Source organism: Cornus florida, unplaced genomic scaffold, assembly GCF_030987335.1.
Source record: "Cornus florida cultivar Cherokee Brave unplaced genomic scaffold, ASM3098733v1 CherokeeBrave_3.0.0_Hap2_Chr04, whole genome shotgun sequence".
In the NCBI taxonomy this organism is placed as follows: Eukaryota; Viridiplantae; Streptophyta; class Magnoliopsida; order Cornales; family Cornaceae; genus Cornus; species Cornus florida.
The window spans coordinates 81,210,102-81,225,823 of NW_026775574.1; the positions used below are offsets into that span (position 1 = coordinate 81,210,102).

Here is a 15,722-nt window from a genome sequence, read left to right on the forward strand (position 1 = left end):
ATCTTCTAACTTGACAAGCATAGCTTCGTTGTAATCGGCAGGTATAAGATTGTGTTGTAAAGCCACTCTTGCCGATTTTACATTTAACTCCATCGGTAACACAACATCGTGGCCAAATGTAAGCCGATAAGGAGTTGTCCTTGTACTTGTTCGCTTCGAATTTCTATAAGCCCACAAAGCTTCTGAAAGGGTTTCATGCCAACACATTGGCTTATCTTTTATCATTTTTTCAATAATTTCAATAACAACTTTATTTGAAGCCTCTGCTTGGCCATTCCCTTGAGCATAATAGGGTGTTAAAGTTGTAAAACTTCATTTGGTCGAAACACAGATCCATTATCGGTAACAATTGTTTCTGGTAAACCAAATCGGTGAAAGATATGTCACTCCAAAAACTGTATCACCGTGTTATGAGTTACTGAGACATATTCCTCAGCTTCTACCCATTTAGTGAAATAATCGGTGGCTAAAATTATCCAATGATGACCCTTTGAAGATGGAGGATTAATCTTGCCGATTAAGTCCATGGCCCAACCTCTAAAATGCCATGGTTTAACTAACAATTGCATCTCTATTGCTGGAACCCACTGTATTGGGCCGTGCTTTTGACAATCTGTACAACCCTTTGCATAAGTCATACAATCTCTTTTCATTCCAGGCCAATAATATCCATATCGGCGTATCAACCATCTCATTTTGATGCCGGCTTGGTGAGCTCCACATATTCCTTCTTGCACTTCTGCCATAATCTTTAAACCTTCAAACTTGCTAATACACTGAAATAATAATCCATCGTCAGCCGATCTACTATAAAAATCTCCATCCTTAAGAACATAATTTACTGCACTTCTTTTTATTCTTCGATCGACTTCTGGAGTTGGATGTCGCAAGAATAGGATGTAAGGGATTTGCCAATCATCATCATCTAACTCGGCAGCATCAGTGGCAAAAACTTCTTCCATAATTTGATTTCTTGCTTCAGCTGATGGAAGAGATCGGCGTGTAATCTTCATTATCCTTTCCTTCATTCCACTTGGCACCCTGACTCCTGAAGTAGTCTGTGTTAAATCATTAGCTATTTTATTCATGGCCCTTGGTCTATATTCCAAAGTCACATTATGAAATTGGTTGACCAATTGGGTTGCCAATGAATGAAATGGTCTTAATTGCCAATTCAAGCATCTAAAGTCTTCTGAGATTTGATTAATCACTAAACTTGAATCTCCCACAATGTGGACGTCTTTGACTGCCATTTCTAGTAGAATTTCCAAATCGATAATCAATGCTTCATACTCGGCTTGATTATTTGAGCACCTGAAATCCAAAAAGAAAGAAAATGAAATTTGATTCCCTGTTGGGGAAATTAACATAATGCCAGCTCCTGACCCTTCACTGGTACTCGACCCATAAAACATTAAAGTCCAAGGGGTCATGAATATGGCTGCCGAGTCAAGCTCATCAAATACTTGTGACTTAATTTCAGGCGAGGGATAATCGGTAAGAAAATTTGTCAATGCTCTTCCCTTAATTGCTTTTTGTGGAACATATGCAAAGTTGAACTCCATTAGTGCCAAAGCCCACTTGCCAATCCGGCATGTGATTAATGGCCTTGATAGCATATACTTTATAAGATCGGTTTGACAAACAATATAAACCAAAACAAGCAACATATAAACCCTTAATTTCATTGCTGCAAAATACAAAGCCAAACATAATTTCTCAATCGGTGTATATCTACACTCGACTGGAGTTAAAACTCGGCTAAGATAATATATTGCTTGTTCACTTCCTGCTTCATTCTCTTGTGTTAACATAGCTCCAATGGATTCTTCAGCAGCCGATAAATATAACTTCATCTGCCATTTCTTCCTTGGTGGCATCATGACAGGAGGACTTGACAAGTACTTCTTAATCTGGTCAAACGCCCTTTGATGTGTATCATTCCATTTGAATTCTTCCATCGGCTTCAACTTGAGTAGCGGAGAAAACACATGTAATTTCCCAGCTGTATTAGCAATAAATCTCCTAAGATAGTTCACTTGTCCAAGTAACCTCTACAACTGCTTCTTACTTTGTGGCGCACTAGCATCAATAATCGCCTTAGCTTTATTCCTATCGATCTCTATACCCCTTTGATGAACCAAGAAACCCAAAAAGTTTCCTGCCGATACTCTAAAGGCACACTTTATTGGGTTCATTTTTAGCTTATGAGCCCTCATCCTTTCAAAGGATGCTTTGAGATGAACCAAGTGCTCCTTTTTTATTGCTGATTTTACCACTACGTCATCAATATACACCTCCATAAACTTGCCGAGCATATCATGAAAAATAGGATTCATAGCCCGCTGATATGTGGCACTAGCAGTCTTCAACCCAAAAGGTATTACCACCCATTCAAAAGTTCCAATCGATCCGGGACACCTAAAAGCTGTCTTTGGAATATCCTCCTCGGCGATATAAATCTGATTATAGCATGAGTGTCCATCCATAAAAGACATAATTCGGTGCTTTGCAGCCGCATCAATCAGCGATCGGCTATCGGCATTGGATACTCATCTTTTGGAGTTGCCAGGTTTATGTTTCAGAAATCAACACATATATGTAATTTTCCATTCTTCTTGATAACAGGAACTACATTTGATAACCATTCAACATACCTTGTAGTTCGAATGAAGCCAACATCCAATAATCATTCGATCTCTACCTTGACTTTGTCTACCACCTCTTGAGACATTCGACGAAGTGGCTGTTTATATGGCTTGTAGCCATCTTTAATGGGTAGCCGATGTTCCACCAAATTTCTGGATAAACCCGCATTCCCTTATAATTCTAAGCAAAACAATCACTGTATTGCTTCAACATGCCGATAACCTCGGCTTGTAATTCTGGTTTTAACAGTGCACTGATATAAGTTGGTCTAGGCTCTGCGTCAGTGCCTAAATTCACCTCCTTTAATGGATCCTGAGTTTCTGCTTTAAGATCATCGAGCTTAGCTGGTGCCAATTCCAAGTCTTCTAATTGAATTGCATCCAACTTTTCATTATTGAACCGATCGATCTTAGTAAGATTAACCGATGGTCCTGGCTTTATTATTGCTTCTTTTTCTAGCCGTTTCTCGGCTATATATGCTTGTAGCCTAATGCAAGTGGCCCTAAAGGCCTGCTACCGAGCAACTTCCCTTTCAAGTTTCGCTTCCATCAACAACTTCTTCAGTTTTAGCAAGCCGAGGGAGTTTTACCTTCGGCCTGGAATTCTCTTGCTGCAACTCGCCGATTTCACGATCAGCAAGACTTCTTCTAATGGTTGCTGAGGTTGGTCTTCCATCGGCTCCTGGTCCCACAAATCGAATAGGAACGCATTCTTCGTCATACAAAATAGCATCTACCGAGTACACTTTTGCCATAAATGGTTTATCATCGGCCTTTACTATTTTCACCTTATCTTCATCCCAAAAAATCAGCATCTGGTGTAATGATGATAGGATGCACATATTTGGATGAATCCAATCACGGCCTAATAACAAATTATAGGAAGTCGTGAATTCAATAATAAAGAATGCCGCAAAAGATACCCTACCTCTAACTTCTACTTCTAAGGGAAGGATCCCTTTAGTGCTAGTAGAGCCTCCGTTGAAACCACAAATTGCTACATCAGTAGGAACAACATCTTCCATACTCTTGCCGAGTTTTTTCAATGCATTTGCTAGAATAACATTCAGAACTGAGCCATTATCTACCAAGACTCGATTAATAGGTTGACCTTCTACCCATACCTTAACATACAAAGGCTTGAGTTGTTGAGTTATTGCTAACAAAGGTTTTTCAAAGACTACATTCTCTGCCGATTCTGAGGAAAGAATTGATAAATTTTGAATCGGCTGAGTCCTTCTTCCTTCTGATTTAGATTCTGTTTCCTTCTTCTTTTCTGTACTTCCAGTTGACGATGATGGGGCCTGGAACATTGCGAGTAAAACAAATGCCATATTACATGACATTTCATCTGGAAAACTCCCAAATTGAATTCTGAACTCATTTCTGCGTCTGGGCCAAGTCGGCTGATGCTCCTCATCCTTATCTGGAATGCAGATTTCTTCAGCTTGCACTACTTTGCCTCCTTCCTCAGCTTTCCTTTTTCCCCCTGCTCTTCTCCTTTGTTCCTTACGTTTCTGAGATCGAGTTAGGCCCCCATTCTGATATTGTTGAGCTTTAGGGAATTTTGGATGATTAACTCGAGTCCATCTATCTTCAGTTGAGTCTGTCCTTGGTTTCACAGTTCGTACTCTATATGAATTGGCTCCTTTCTGTACCCAAATTTCTGACTGAATCGGCGACTGCCTCTTAAAACTGGGATGCCCATTTTAGGGATGGAATCGGCTAGATATATCTACTTGCCGAGTTGACCTTCCCATTTTCAAATGGCTGTTGCTGGTACCACCTTGCCGAGGCTCTTCCCCAGGCTTCAATGGGAAAACAAGCCTCTCAAGAATTCCTTTCTTCTTTGGTTGAACCTTCATTGGCACATCTTCCTTTGGTTTTTACTTTCCTTTGCAATTTAGGCAACAACCATGATCAATCAAGGCTAATTGAGCCTCCCTTAATTGTCTCTACAGTTCTGCCATCTTTTCAGGTGTCGCTGTTGATGAAAGGAACTCACCAGATATCTTTTCAGCCTCCTGCCGATTCTCTCGCTTAGCTAAGCTTATCACATTTGTAGATGTGATTGTAGGAAATGGATTAGTATCCACCTTCATGGTCTCTAAAGTTTTCTCCAGGAATTTTAAAGTACCTTCATCAATAGCTTTCTGTAACACACCTCGTAGAATAGTACAATCATTAGTAGCATGGTTCCAAGAGTTATGATACTTACAATACTCTTTTCCTTTCAAGTCACTTGCCGATGAAATCTTATGCCCTTTAGGCAAAGATATTATTTTATCAGCCATCAAGTGATCAAAGATTTGATCTATTTTCGACAAGTCGAAAGAATAACTTTTCCCAGTATCGGCAGGACCTTTCCTTGCTGCCAATGTTGATGTTGATGAATTGCCCCCCGTGGTCGGTTTAGGTTTAATCAGCGCCTCACAAACGTATGGATTTTTGATATTGACTTCCACAACGTCAACTTCTAATTCATCTCCAACTTCTGCTGAGAATATCTCATAATTAGGGTCCTTGTACCAAGTACCCTTAGAAGAATTCATCCTCTCTTTCTCTTCTTTTAGTATTTCCTCATATCGAGAAGTCCTGTCTGCTAAATTAAAAAAAACTTGAAACTCAACCCCATCAAACCTCTTGTAATGTTCAATGTCTAGACCATTCAATGCCAACTTGATGTATTCTGGTTCTGGCAAACTTACTCGGCATTTGAGTTTAGCCTTTTTGAACCTGGCAACAAAAGTCTCAATCGATTCGCTCGGCAACTGAGATAATTGAGATATGTCTGCCAGCATAGCTTCTGTCTCTGTTCAGTAAAATTGGGTATGGAACGCCTCCTCCATCTCATCCCAAGTCTGAATAGAATTGGCCGGTAAGTTGTTGTACCATTCAAACGCCGCCCCGGCAAGAGAGCTAGAGAATAACCTCATCCTTAACCAAGGGCTAGGACCTACTTCTCCACATTATGCGGTGAACCTTGCAATATGTTGCACCGTAGAGAAATTTTCTTCGCCACTGTACATAGAAAAATCAGGATACCGATAATTTCTAGGCAACTCATGGGCGTCGACATGATCAGGATAGGGCTTTCTGTATACTGGCCGAGCACGTCTATGACCTTGTGCTATTTTGGCTTGTATTAAAGCCAAAATCTGAGCCCTATCAATCCCTGCATTTCTTCCTGGAGGATCATTTGGGTGCTACGGAATGAATGGAGTAACCCATTCCTTTTGATGATCGACATTTACTTGCCCCCCAGCAGCCGCTAGAGGTATCAATAGATTAGCCCTACCTTGGTTTAGGTTGCCTACCACTTCTTGCTGATCTCTTGTTGGTGGAATCGGCTGCACATGTGGACGCTGTACATTCTGATTATGTTGATCATTAATTGGTGGCTGGTACACCGGCACAGTATTTACTGCCAGCAGATCTGATAAGATTGGTGGATTCCCCATTGGCATGCTAAGTGTATGATTTGGCACATTGCCGATGGTAATACCAAGTTCTGCACTTAGTGGTACAATGCTTGTTCGAGGCCCTTGGGAAATATGTATCAATAGTGCCGTTATACGCTGAAATATGGACTCATTAATATGAGATGCTTCGGCTTGATCATGTTGATTTTGATTAGCTGATATACTGGTTTCAAGCCTCTGATTCATCTTCTCCATTTGAGCGTACATCATCTGATTTAATTCTCCAGTCATTGACCTTATCTCATGTATCTGAGAAACCAAAATTTGATTTAATTCCCTCACCTGAGACCTTACTTCACCGATTTGTGCTTGCTGGGCATCAATTTTCTATATAATCGATTCCAGTACCTGACCCAAAGGAAGATTGGATGGAATAGATGAGTTGGCATCATCACCAACGCTGAGTTGCCGGTTTCCTTGTCAGCATGGTCACCTGTAATCACACCTTTCGAATTTCTTAGCTTTGGAGGCATATTTACTATAATACTCACCTGATGGGTGATAAGCGCCGAATATTGCATATTTAAGTGCCCTTATTTGCATTAGTTGAGTCTAGTTATTGATTATAATGTATAGTTTAGCTTTATTCATTTATTTTTTCCTTGTTCAGGTTAGTTCCCCTGAAGGTGGTTAAAAGAACAGTGTTAGCAAACTTTTGAAGAACCAAAGCTAGCCGTTGTTGGGAATTGTTGGTTGCGTCCAATTTTTGAAGCCATCGTGAGTATGAAATTGATCGCCTTGCATTCACTTCATGATAGTGTCACGGTACTAACAAAAGATGTTAAGAAGATGGCTGAAGGAGTTGAGGCCAAGGAACCCGCAGGTGCCCGCCGTGCCACCGCGGGCGCCCGCCAAATTACCCATCTCACTATTTACTTTCGCGAGGCCCCGCCGAATATTCGCGGGCCCCCGTCGAGCTCCTGCGGGCGCCTGCCGCGCCACCGCGGGAGCTCGCCGTTCATGCCAGTAGCCATCTTAGAAAATGCCAGCCCCTGCGGGCGCATCGTGGGTGCTCGCCATTTTCGAGAAGATAGTTTACCTGCCCCTGATTCCCAGCTGATCCTTGTCCCCTTATCATTTTTCTGTGGTCCGGTTTCATCCTGGGGAAGTCGAGCTCAAAAATGAGGGGGAAAAAGGAGATTTTTGGTAGATAAGGAGAAGAAGGCTTGACTTTTCGGAGAGGACATTTTTACATCAAGATTTCTAAAGAGAAAGATTAAAGAGGAGAGTTCTTGGGTGGCTAGGGCTGAGCTCGAAAATGGAAGGAGTCTCCAAGCTTCCTCCTTCCTCTAGTGCATCCATGGGTAACTAAACATTCATTTAGGGAGGTGATGAAGCCCCTCCCTTGTAAGCATGTTCTAATTTCGATTATATTGTGGGATAATAATGTATATTCTTTAGTCATTTCATGATCTAGAGCCCCATAATTGTTGTAATGGATTTTAAATGTTTATAAATGATTATTTTGAGTTATTCATCTTGTCATAGATGGTTACTTCTCTTAATCATATTGCTTGCACTTCCATAGTGACAATGGAAATGAGATCATGGAATGGTTTTCATGGCATGTTAATAAAGAAACTTGATAGTTCATTGCTTAAGTATTTCCTTTGATGGTTTATGCTTGATTCCTAGTTTCATGTGCTTCATCATTTGATTAAAGGCCTGATAATCTTTTGCTTAAGAGAGTATGCTTGTTGTTATACCCTAGTTTAGGTAGTTCAAATGTAGAAACTTTTGATGGATCATTCTTGTTTTTGATTTAATGAACTTCTTGATGATTATACGGCAATCATGTGTTGCTATATAATTCTTAACCATTATATATTGTCTATCCCCAATTTAGTCTTTGTCTAGCATGTGTATAGGGTTGAAGGTGGATTTACTTCCCTAGTCCCTTCTTATTTATCTCTACCTCTTTACTTTAGTGTTTTATGCCTTTTAATTCTTAATTTTAGTGACAAACCAACAAATCTCTATTCATACCCTTCATCAAACTAAAGGGAATTTAAAAACCTTAGTTGCCATAAACTGGCAGTCCCAGTGGTTCAACTTACCCAACCAATAGCCCTATTTTACAATGATTTGTGCTATTACAAAAGTTGATGTATAATTGTCATACCAATCAATTTTTGGCACCATTACCTGGGACTGCAAACAGTTTTGCAACCAAGGTTTTAGGATTACCTTTGGTTTGATTGTGCATATTGTGTTTTGTGAATATTTTCTTGTGTTGTTTCGATCATTGTGACATTTTAAGTGTTTGTGAGATTCTAGATATTCAAGGCTTGCTGAGGAAAGCTAGCAAATTTGTAAGTCTGGATGACTTCAGATAAGTTTTCGAAGCTCTAGTTTCAAAGTTGTGAATATCTTACATGTGTTTAGTTTAGATATACTTAAGTTGTGAAGCCCTTGTCGAGGCTGTTTATTTTTCTTTTCAGTTGCAAGCATCGATCCTTGTCGTGGCTATTTACATTTCTGTCTTGATAATTGAGGAGAAAGGGAACATCATATGTGGAGTTGATGGTGATGAATTGTTGTCTTAATTATGCTATGTGTTGTTGATGTTTGGCCGTAGGTCACTTTCCTTACCAACTCTTGACTCACCAGTTGACATAAATTCACTTGAAAGAACTCTTAGAAGAAACCTTAGGCAATCTACTAGCACAAGAGAACTTGAAATTGAATTTAACACAATGGCTGAAAATGTTGGAGATGTCAGAAATGAAGGAATCCATAATAATAGAGCTGAAATTCCAAACGTGGTTTCTATGACTCTTTGGGACAATATCATCCCTACCACTTATGCTTCTCCCTCTTGCATAGTGATGCCAAATATTGAGGCTGCTCAATATGAAATCAAATCTAGCACCATCCAAATGCTTCCATCTTTTCATGGCTTTGAAAATGAGGACCCTTATAAGCACCTTGATGAATTCCTTGAAATATGCTCTACCATTAAGCTGAGGGGCTTTCCTGACAATGCTCTCCATTTGCATCTTTTCCCATTCTCCTTAAAAGAAAGGGCAAAATATTGGTTGAACTCCCTTGCTGCAAATTCCATCACTACATAGGCTCAACTGCAACAAGAATTCTTAAAGAAGTACTATCCAGTGAGTAAAACCAACTTAATGAGGCGTTCCATTCTTAGCTTTTCACAAAGCGAGGGGAAACAACTCCATGAGACTTGGGAGAGATTTCAAGATCTTCTTAGAAAATGTCCGCACCATCTAATTCCAAAATGGCAATTGGTGCAAGCCTTCTATGCCGGGTTAACCGACCTACATAGATTCATGGTTGACTCATCTTGTGGAGGGATGTTCATGTCTAAAAGTGCGGATGAGGCATGGACTTTACTTGAGAATTTGAGTGAGAACTCATTGCAGCATAATTCTCGTAGTGCCACAACCTCAACCAATACAAAGAATACCAACCCTTGTCAACCAAAGACAATGAGGGAAGAATCATCTCAAGTGGATGCCATAGCTCATAAATTTTATCAATTGATGGCACACAATTCTCTCCCTCTTTGTCTCAAAATTCGGCAAGTGCGGTTTGCGCATTATGCACTAGTCCTTTCCATCTCTCGGAAGATTGCTCCACACCAGAGCAATTTTCTAATCCCAATCAAGAGCAAGCCAATGCCATGTTCTCAAGACCCGAAAATAATCTATATTCCAATACTTACAATCCGGGATGGAGATATCATCCGAATTTTTCGTGGCGGCAGCAAGCCCTAGAAAATTCTCAATTCCAAAATCAAGGGCATCAAAATCAGCCCTCTTCTCAATTTCAAAATAGGCAATTTCAGGTCTCTTCAAGCTACCATCGCCCTTATAATCCAAATGTCTCTAATCAACCTCCTGTGTTCCCAACGGATGAGATTATGGCTGCAAATAAACAAATGATGGAATCTCTAAACAAGCAAATGATGGAATCCAATAAGCAACTCTTAACATCTTTGCAACACACTCTCCAAATGGTTCATTCCCACACTCAGTCTATTGCTAAACTTCAGAATCAAGTGGGGCAAATAGCCACTTCAATGAACCAGCTCATTCAAAGAGATAAAGGGAAGCTTCTTGCTCAACCATTTGAGAATCCTAGAGGGATTTATGTGATTGACAAAACCCCTCCTCCGAGTGGGCCTACTCATGAATAAGTCCAAGCAATCACCACTCTTAGGAGTGGTCGAGTTGTGGACAACAAGGTTGATGAAGAGAAAGATGGAGCAACCCTTCCTTCCAAAAATCCAAATCTTCTCTCTAATCCAAAAGTTACTCCTGGAAATCCAAATTCTAGCACTCATGAAAATCCCAAGCTTGTCAACCCAAATGTGGAGACTTCTTATGAGTCGAAGGCTCCGTTTCCTCAATATCTTTAAGAGTCGACACATTTTGGGAACAAGATTGCAAAATTCAAGACATGTGGGAAGTTTTCAAGCAAGTAAAGATCAACTTGCCTCTCTTATAAAGCAAATCCCTCCCTATGCAAATTTTTTTAAGGATTTGTGCACTCAAAAGCACACTTCCAAAAATCATTTGCCAAAGAAGGTAAGATTAACTGAAAATGTGAGTGCAATCATTCAACACAGTGCTCCTCCAAAGTATAAGGATCTGGGCGTCCCAACTATCTCATGTGTCATTGGCGACAACAAGATAGAGAGGGCCCTCATTGACTTAGGAGCTAATGTAAATTTGATTCTATATTCGGTTTACTTACAACTAGGTTTGGGGGATTTAAAGCCAACCTCCGTGGTCTTACAGCTTGCCGACAGATCAGTTAAGCACCCACGGGGCATTCTTGAGGATGTCATTATCAAAGTGGATAAATTCTACTTCCCGGTAGACTTTGTGGTTCTTGACACGGAACCAGTCCATAACCCAAAGAAGTATATTCCCTTGATCCTCGGTAGGCCATTTTTAGCTACGGCTAACGCTTCAATTAATTACCGAACCGGGGTGATGGATATCGCCTTTGGAAATATGCAAGTCAAACTTCACATCTTCCATGCAACTCAACATCTTCCCGATGAGGATGATTGTTTCCTTATCGATGTGGTAGATGAAGTGGTCGAAGAATCTTTCCCCTTCATTCTAAGCAAAGATCCTTTGGAAACTTGTATGTCTCACTTTGACTTCTCAAACTATAATATTGACCAATCAATCCAAGAAGTAAACTCTTTGTTTGACATTAATGCTATCATGAACTGTCCTCCTTGGAAGGTACCAAAAGAACCACTTCTCTAGCTTTCCACTACTCCTCCGGTCCCTTCCTTGAAATCTCTACCACAACTTGAATTAAAGCCGCTCCCGGCCCACCTCAAGTATGTGTTTTCTGACCTTTTAAAGGATCAAGAAACTAGCCTTTTAGCGGTGCTACAAGAGCACAAATAAGCTATTGGCTGGGCAATGGCTGATTTGAAAGGAATCGACCCTTCTATTTGTATGCATCGCATCCATATGGAAGAAGACGCTAAACCTTCTAGAGAGGTGCAATGCAGGTTGAATCCCAACATGAAGGAAGTGGTCATGAAAGAAGTGATCAAGCTACTAGATGCAAGAATCATCTACCCATCTCTGATAGCAAGTGGGTGAGCCCCACTCAAGTTGTACCCAAGAAATCCAGCCTCACCATTGTTGAAAATTATGCGGGAGAGCTCGTGCCACAACGCACCACTACCGGGTGGCGTGTGTGCATTGATTACCGGAAACTAAACTCTACCACTAGGAAGGATCATTTTCCATTTCCATTTATTGATCAAATCTTAGAGAGGTTAGCCAGCCAAAGCTTCTATTGTTTCCTTGATAGTTATTACGGCTATAACCAAGTGGCAATTGATCCGCAAGATCAAGAGAAGACCATATTCACATGCCCCTTCGGAACCTTTTCTTATAGACGCATGCCTTTTGGGCTATGCAATGCTCCGGCCACGTTCCAAAGATGCATGATGTCCATATTTTCGGATATGGTTGAAAAGTTCTCAGAGGTGTTCATGGACGAATTTTCCGTTTTTGGATCCCCCTTTGACTCGTATCTCCACAATTTATCTTTTGTACTCCAAAGATGCAAGGAGACGAATCTAATTCTAAGTTAGAAGAAAAGCCATTTTATGGTCCAAGAAGGCATTGTTCTAGGACATGTCATTTCTAAACGGGGAATTGTGGTGGACAAAGCCAAAGTTGAGTTGATCTCTAATCTTCCTCCTTCAAATTCTGTCCGTCAAATCCGTTCCTTTCTTGGCCATGCCGGCTTTTATCGTCGCTTCATCAAAGACTTTAGCAAAATTTCTCGGCCCTTGTGTAATCGTCTTGCCAAGCATGTTCCGTTTAATTTTGATAAAGCTTATATGGAAGCTTTCATAAAATTTCGCACTCTCTTCTCAACCGCCCCAATCATGAAACTGCCTAATTGGTCTCTTCCATTTGAGATCATGTGTGATGCATCCGATTATGCATTAGGTGCGGTATTGGGCCAACGTGTGGATAAACTTCCATACGTCATCTATTATGCTAGCAAGACACTCTCTGACGCCCAGTTAAATTACACCACCACTGAGAAAGAATTGCTAGCTGTGGTGTATGCCTTGGATAAATTCCGTTCCTATCTTCTTGCATCCAAGGTCATTGTTTTCTCGGATCATGCCACTCTTAGGCATTTGCTCGCTAAAAAAGAGACCAAACCCTTCCTAATTTGATGGATACTTTTACTTCAAGAGTTTGATATCGAAATCCGGGACAAAAAAGGGACCGACAATGTTGTCGCAGACCATCTCTCTCGCTTACTTATTGAGAAATCCTCTGAATTTGCTGCGGTCCGGGACTCCTTCTAGGATGAACAACTTTTTCAGATTTCCCATTCAAGTCTCCCTTGGTTTGCGGATATTGTCAACTATCTAGCAGTAGGCAAAATTCCATCCAATTGGTCCAAACAAGAGAAAGACCATTTCTTCCCCCAAGTCAAACATTTCTTTTGGGAAGATCCAGAGTTGTTCAAATATTGCCCGGATCAAATCATCCGGCGATGCATCCCTGAAACTGAAACTACAAATGTCCTAAATTTTTGCCACACTCTTGCTTGTGGAGGCCACTTTAGTGCTAAAAAGACCAATGACAAAGTCCTTCAGAGTGGATTTTATTAGCCATCTTTGTTTCAAGATGCATACAATTTCTGTAAATCATGTGAGCGATGTCAAAGGCTCGGCTCGATGTCCTGACGAGACATGATGCCCTTCACTCTGATAAGCGCCGAATATTATATATTCAAGCGCCCTAAATTGCATTAGTTAAGTCCATCTTTTGATTATTTATGTAGATTATCTCCATTTCCATGTTTTTATGCATTTTCAGGTTCATTGGCCAAAAAGAAGCAAGGTTGAAGTTTTGTTGTAATTTTGGATAAGAAAGGCACAATGCTGAAGCTTGGCAGCAGTGGAACCTGACTTTTGTCGCCATTTTTGGCCTAGTAAACTCAAGAACTGGATTTCCATCATAACATGAAAGATTTAGAGCTCTGAATCAGCTTTCCAAATCTTCAAGAGGTTCATCATTCGGAGTTCGGAGCAGAGAGTTATGATCTTCTTATTAGAGGTGCTCAGAACTGCCTGGCAGCAATGAAAGTCTGCCTTGTTCTTCAATTTTGACCAACCAGCCTTGAGAATTGGATCTCCACCAAAACATAAAGTTTTTAGAACTCTGAATTAGCTTTCCAAATATTCAAACAGTTCATCATTCATAGTTTGGAACGCAAAGTTATGGCCATTTTACCAAAGTAGTTCCGGGCAGAGAAAACCAAGCATAGGGCATTCTGGCCAATTTTCGAGTGCTCGAGGCCTTATTTCAAGTGCTCGAAATTAGGGCAGATTGCTTCATGAGATCAGCCACTTGTGCTCAGAAATTTGCTAACTTTGTATGCTCTCTTTATGAGTTGGTTGGGGATGTTTCTTGGAGGAGAGAGAGGGCTTTTTGGGTGGAGTAACATGTCTACAAAAGAGGAGAGCCACACATTACTTAGGATTATCCTTCATTTTGACAAGAGGGAGGAGAGAGAAGGGAGCAAAAGAAAGGTGTGTTCTTCAAGCTCCAAAGAGGGTGCACGAAAATGGAGATGAGGATGATGCTTCTTCCTTCTTCTAGCTCACCAATGGGCAACTAAACCTCATCTAGGGAGGTGATGAAACCCCTCCCTTGTAAGCATGTGTTAGTATAGTTTATTTTTGGGGATTACAATGTATTTTTGATAGTCTTTCCATGATCAAAAGCCTCATTTTTGTTGTAATGAATGTTGAATGTTTATAAATGATTATTGTGAGTTATTCATCTTGTCTTGGATGGTTACTTTTCTTAATCATATTGTTTGCACTTCCATGGTGACAATGGAAGTTAGATCATGGAATGGTTTTAATGGCATGGAGTTGGAGAACCTAGATAGTTCATGGCTTAGGGTTTCCCTTTGATGGTCTATACTTGATTCTTAGCTTTATGTGCATTCACCATTTAAATTAGGGCTTGATAATCCTTGACTTAATAAGCATGTTCTAAGCTCCATTTTAGTTTAGGTAGTTGATCATGTGAACCTTTGATGGTTTATTCTTGCCTTTCTATTTAAATGAACTTCTTAAGAATATTATAGCAACCTAGTATTGTTATGTATCATGACTATCATATATGTTGTTTTTTCCCTTAAATTAATCTTAACCTAGCATGTGTATAGGGATGGAGGTGGATTCATTTCCCTAGCCTTCTTTACTTGTACTTCACTCCATTGAATTCTTGCAATTTATTATTTTATGCACTTTTAATTTCCTAGCTTAAGTGACATCTAACAAAACCTCTATAAACCCTTCATCATTCTAAGAATGATTCTAGACATTTAGGTTGTATTAGACTAGCGTAGTCCCAGTGGTTCCACTTACCCGACCAATAGCCCTATTTTATAATGATTCGTGCTATTGCGAAGGTTGATGTATAGTTGATCAACCGATCAATTTTTAGCGCCGTTGCCGGGGAACTTGCATACAGTTTAGCAACCAAAGTTTTAGGGTTAAACTTAGTGTGATTGTTAATATTGTGTTTTGTGCATATTTCTCGTGTGGTTTAACCATTTTTATGTTGTAAGATTCTAGGGACTCAACTCTCGCCGTGGGAACTCTAGCAAAGTGTAAGTCTAGAGGACCCTAGGTAAGCTTCTTGACCTTTTAGTTTCGCATTGTTATATTTTGTGCATGTGTTAAGCTTAGAAGTAGTTAATTTATTTGCAAGCCCTTGTTGAGGCTATATTATTGTTTTAATTTTGTGTTCAAGCATCAGTCCTTGTCGTGGCCATTTATTTTCTGTCTTGATAATTGAGGAGAAAGGGAACATCGTATATGGAGTTGTGGTTGATGAATTGCTTTGTTGAGTATATGCTTTGTTGTTGATGTTTGGTCATAGGTCACTTTCCTTACCCACAATTAATTCTCCCATTGATATTAACTCTCTTGAAAGAACTCTTAGACGGAACCCTAGGGAACCTACTCTTACACGGGATCTTGAAACTGAATTTAATACAATGGGGGATAATATAGGAAATCCGGGGAATGAAAGGGCTGAAA

The 15,722-nt window shown here is 40.2% G+C and overlaps 1 protein-coding gene across 1 annotated transcript; it reads right to left on the reverse strand.

The window, feature by feature from the left end:
* Positions 1–383: 383 nt before the first annotated feature.
* On the reverse strand, positions 384–1,961 carry LOC132305208 (uncharacterized). The gene has a single exon (XM_059802882.1). It carries the CDS (start codon positions 1,959–1,961, stop codon positions 384–386), a length of 1,578 nt encoding a protein of 525 aa, XP_059658865.1.
* Between the last annotated feature and the right edge of the window lie 13,761 nt (positions 1,962–15,722).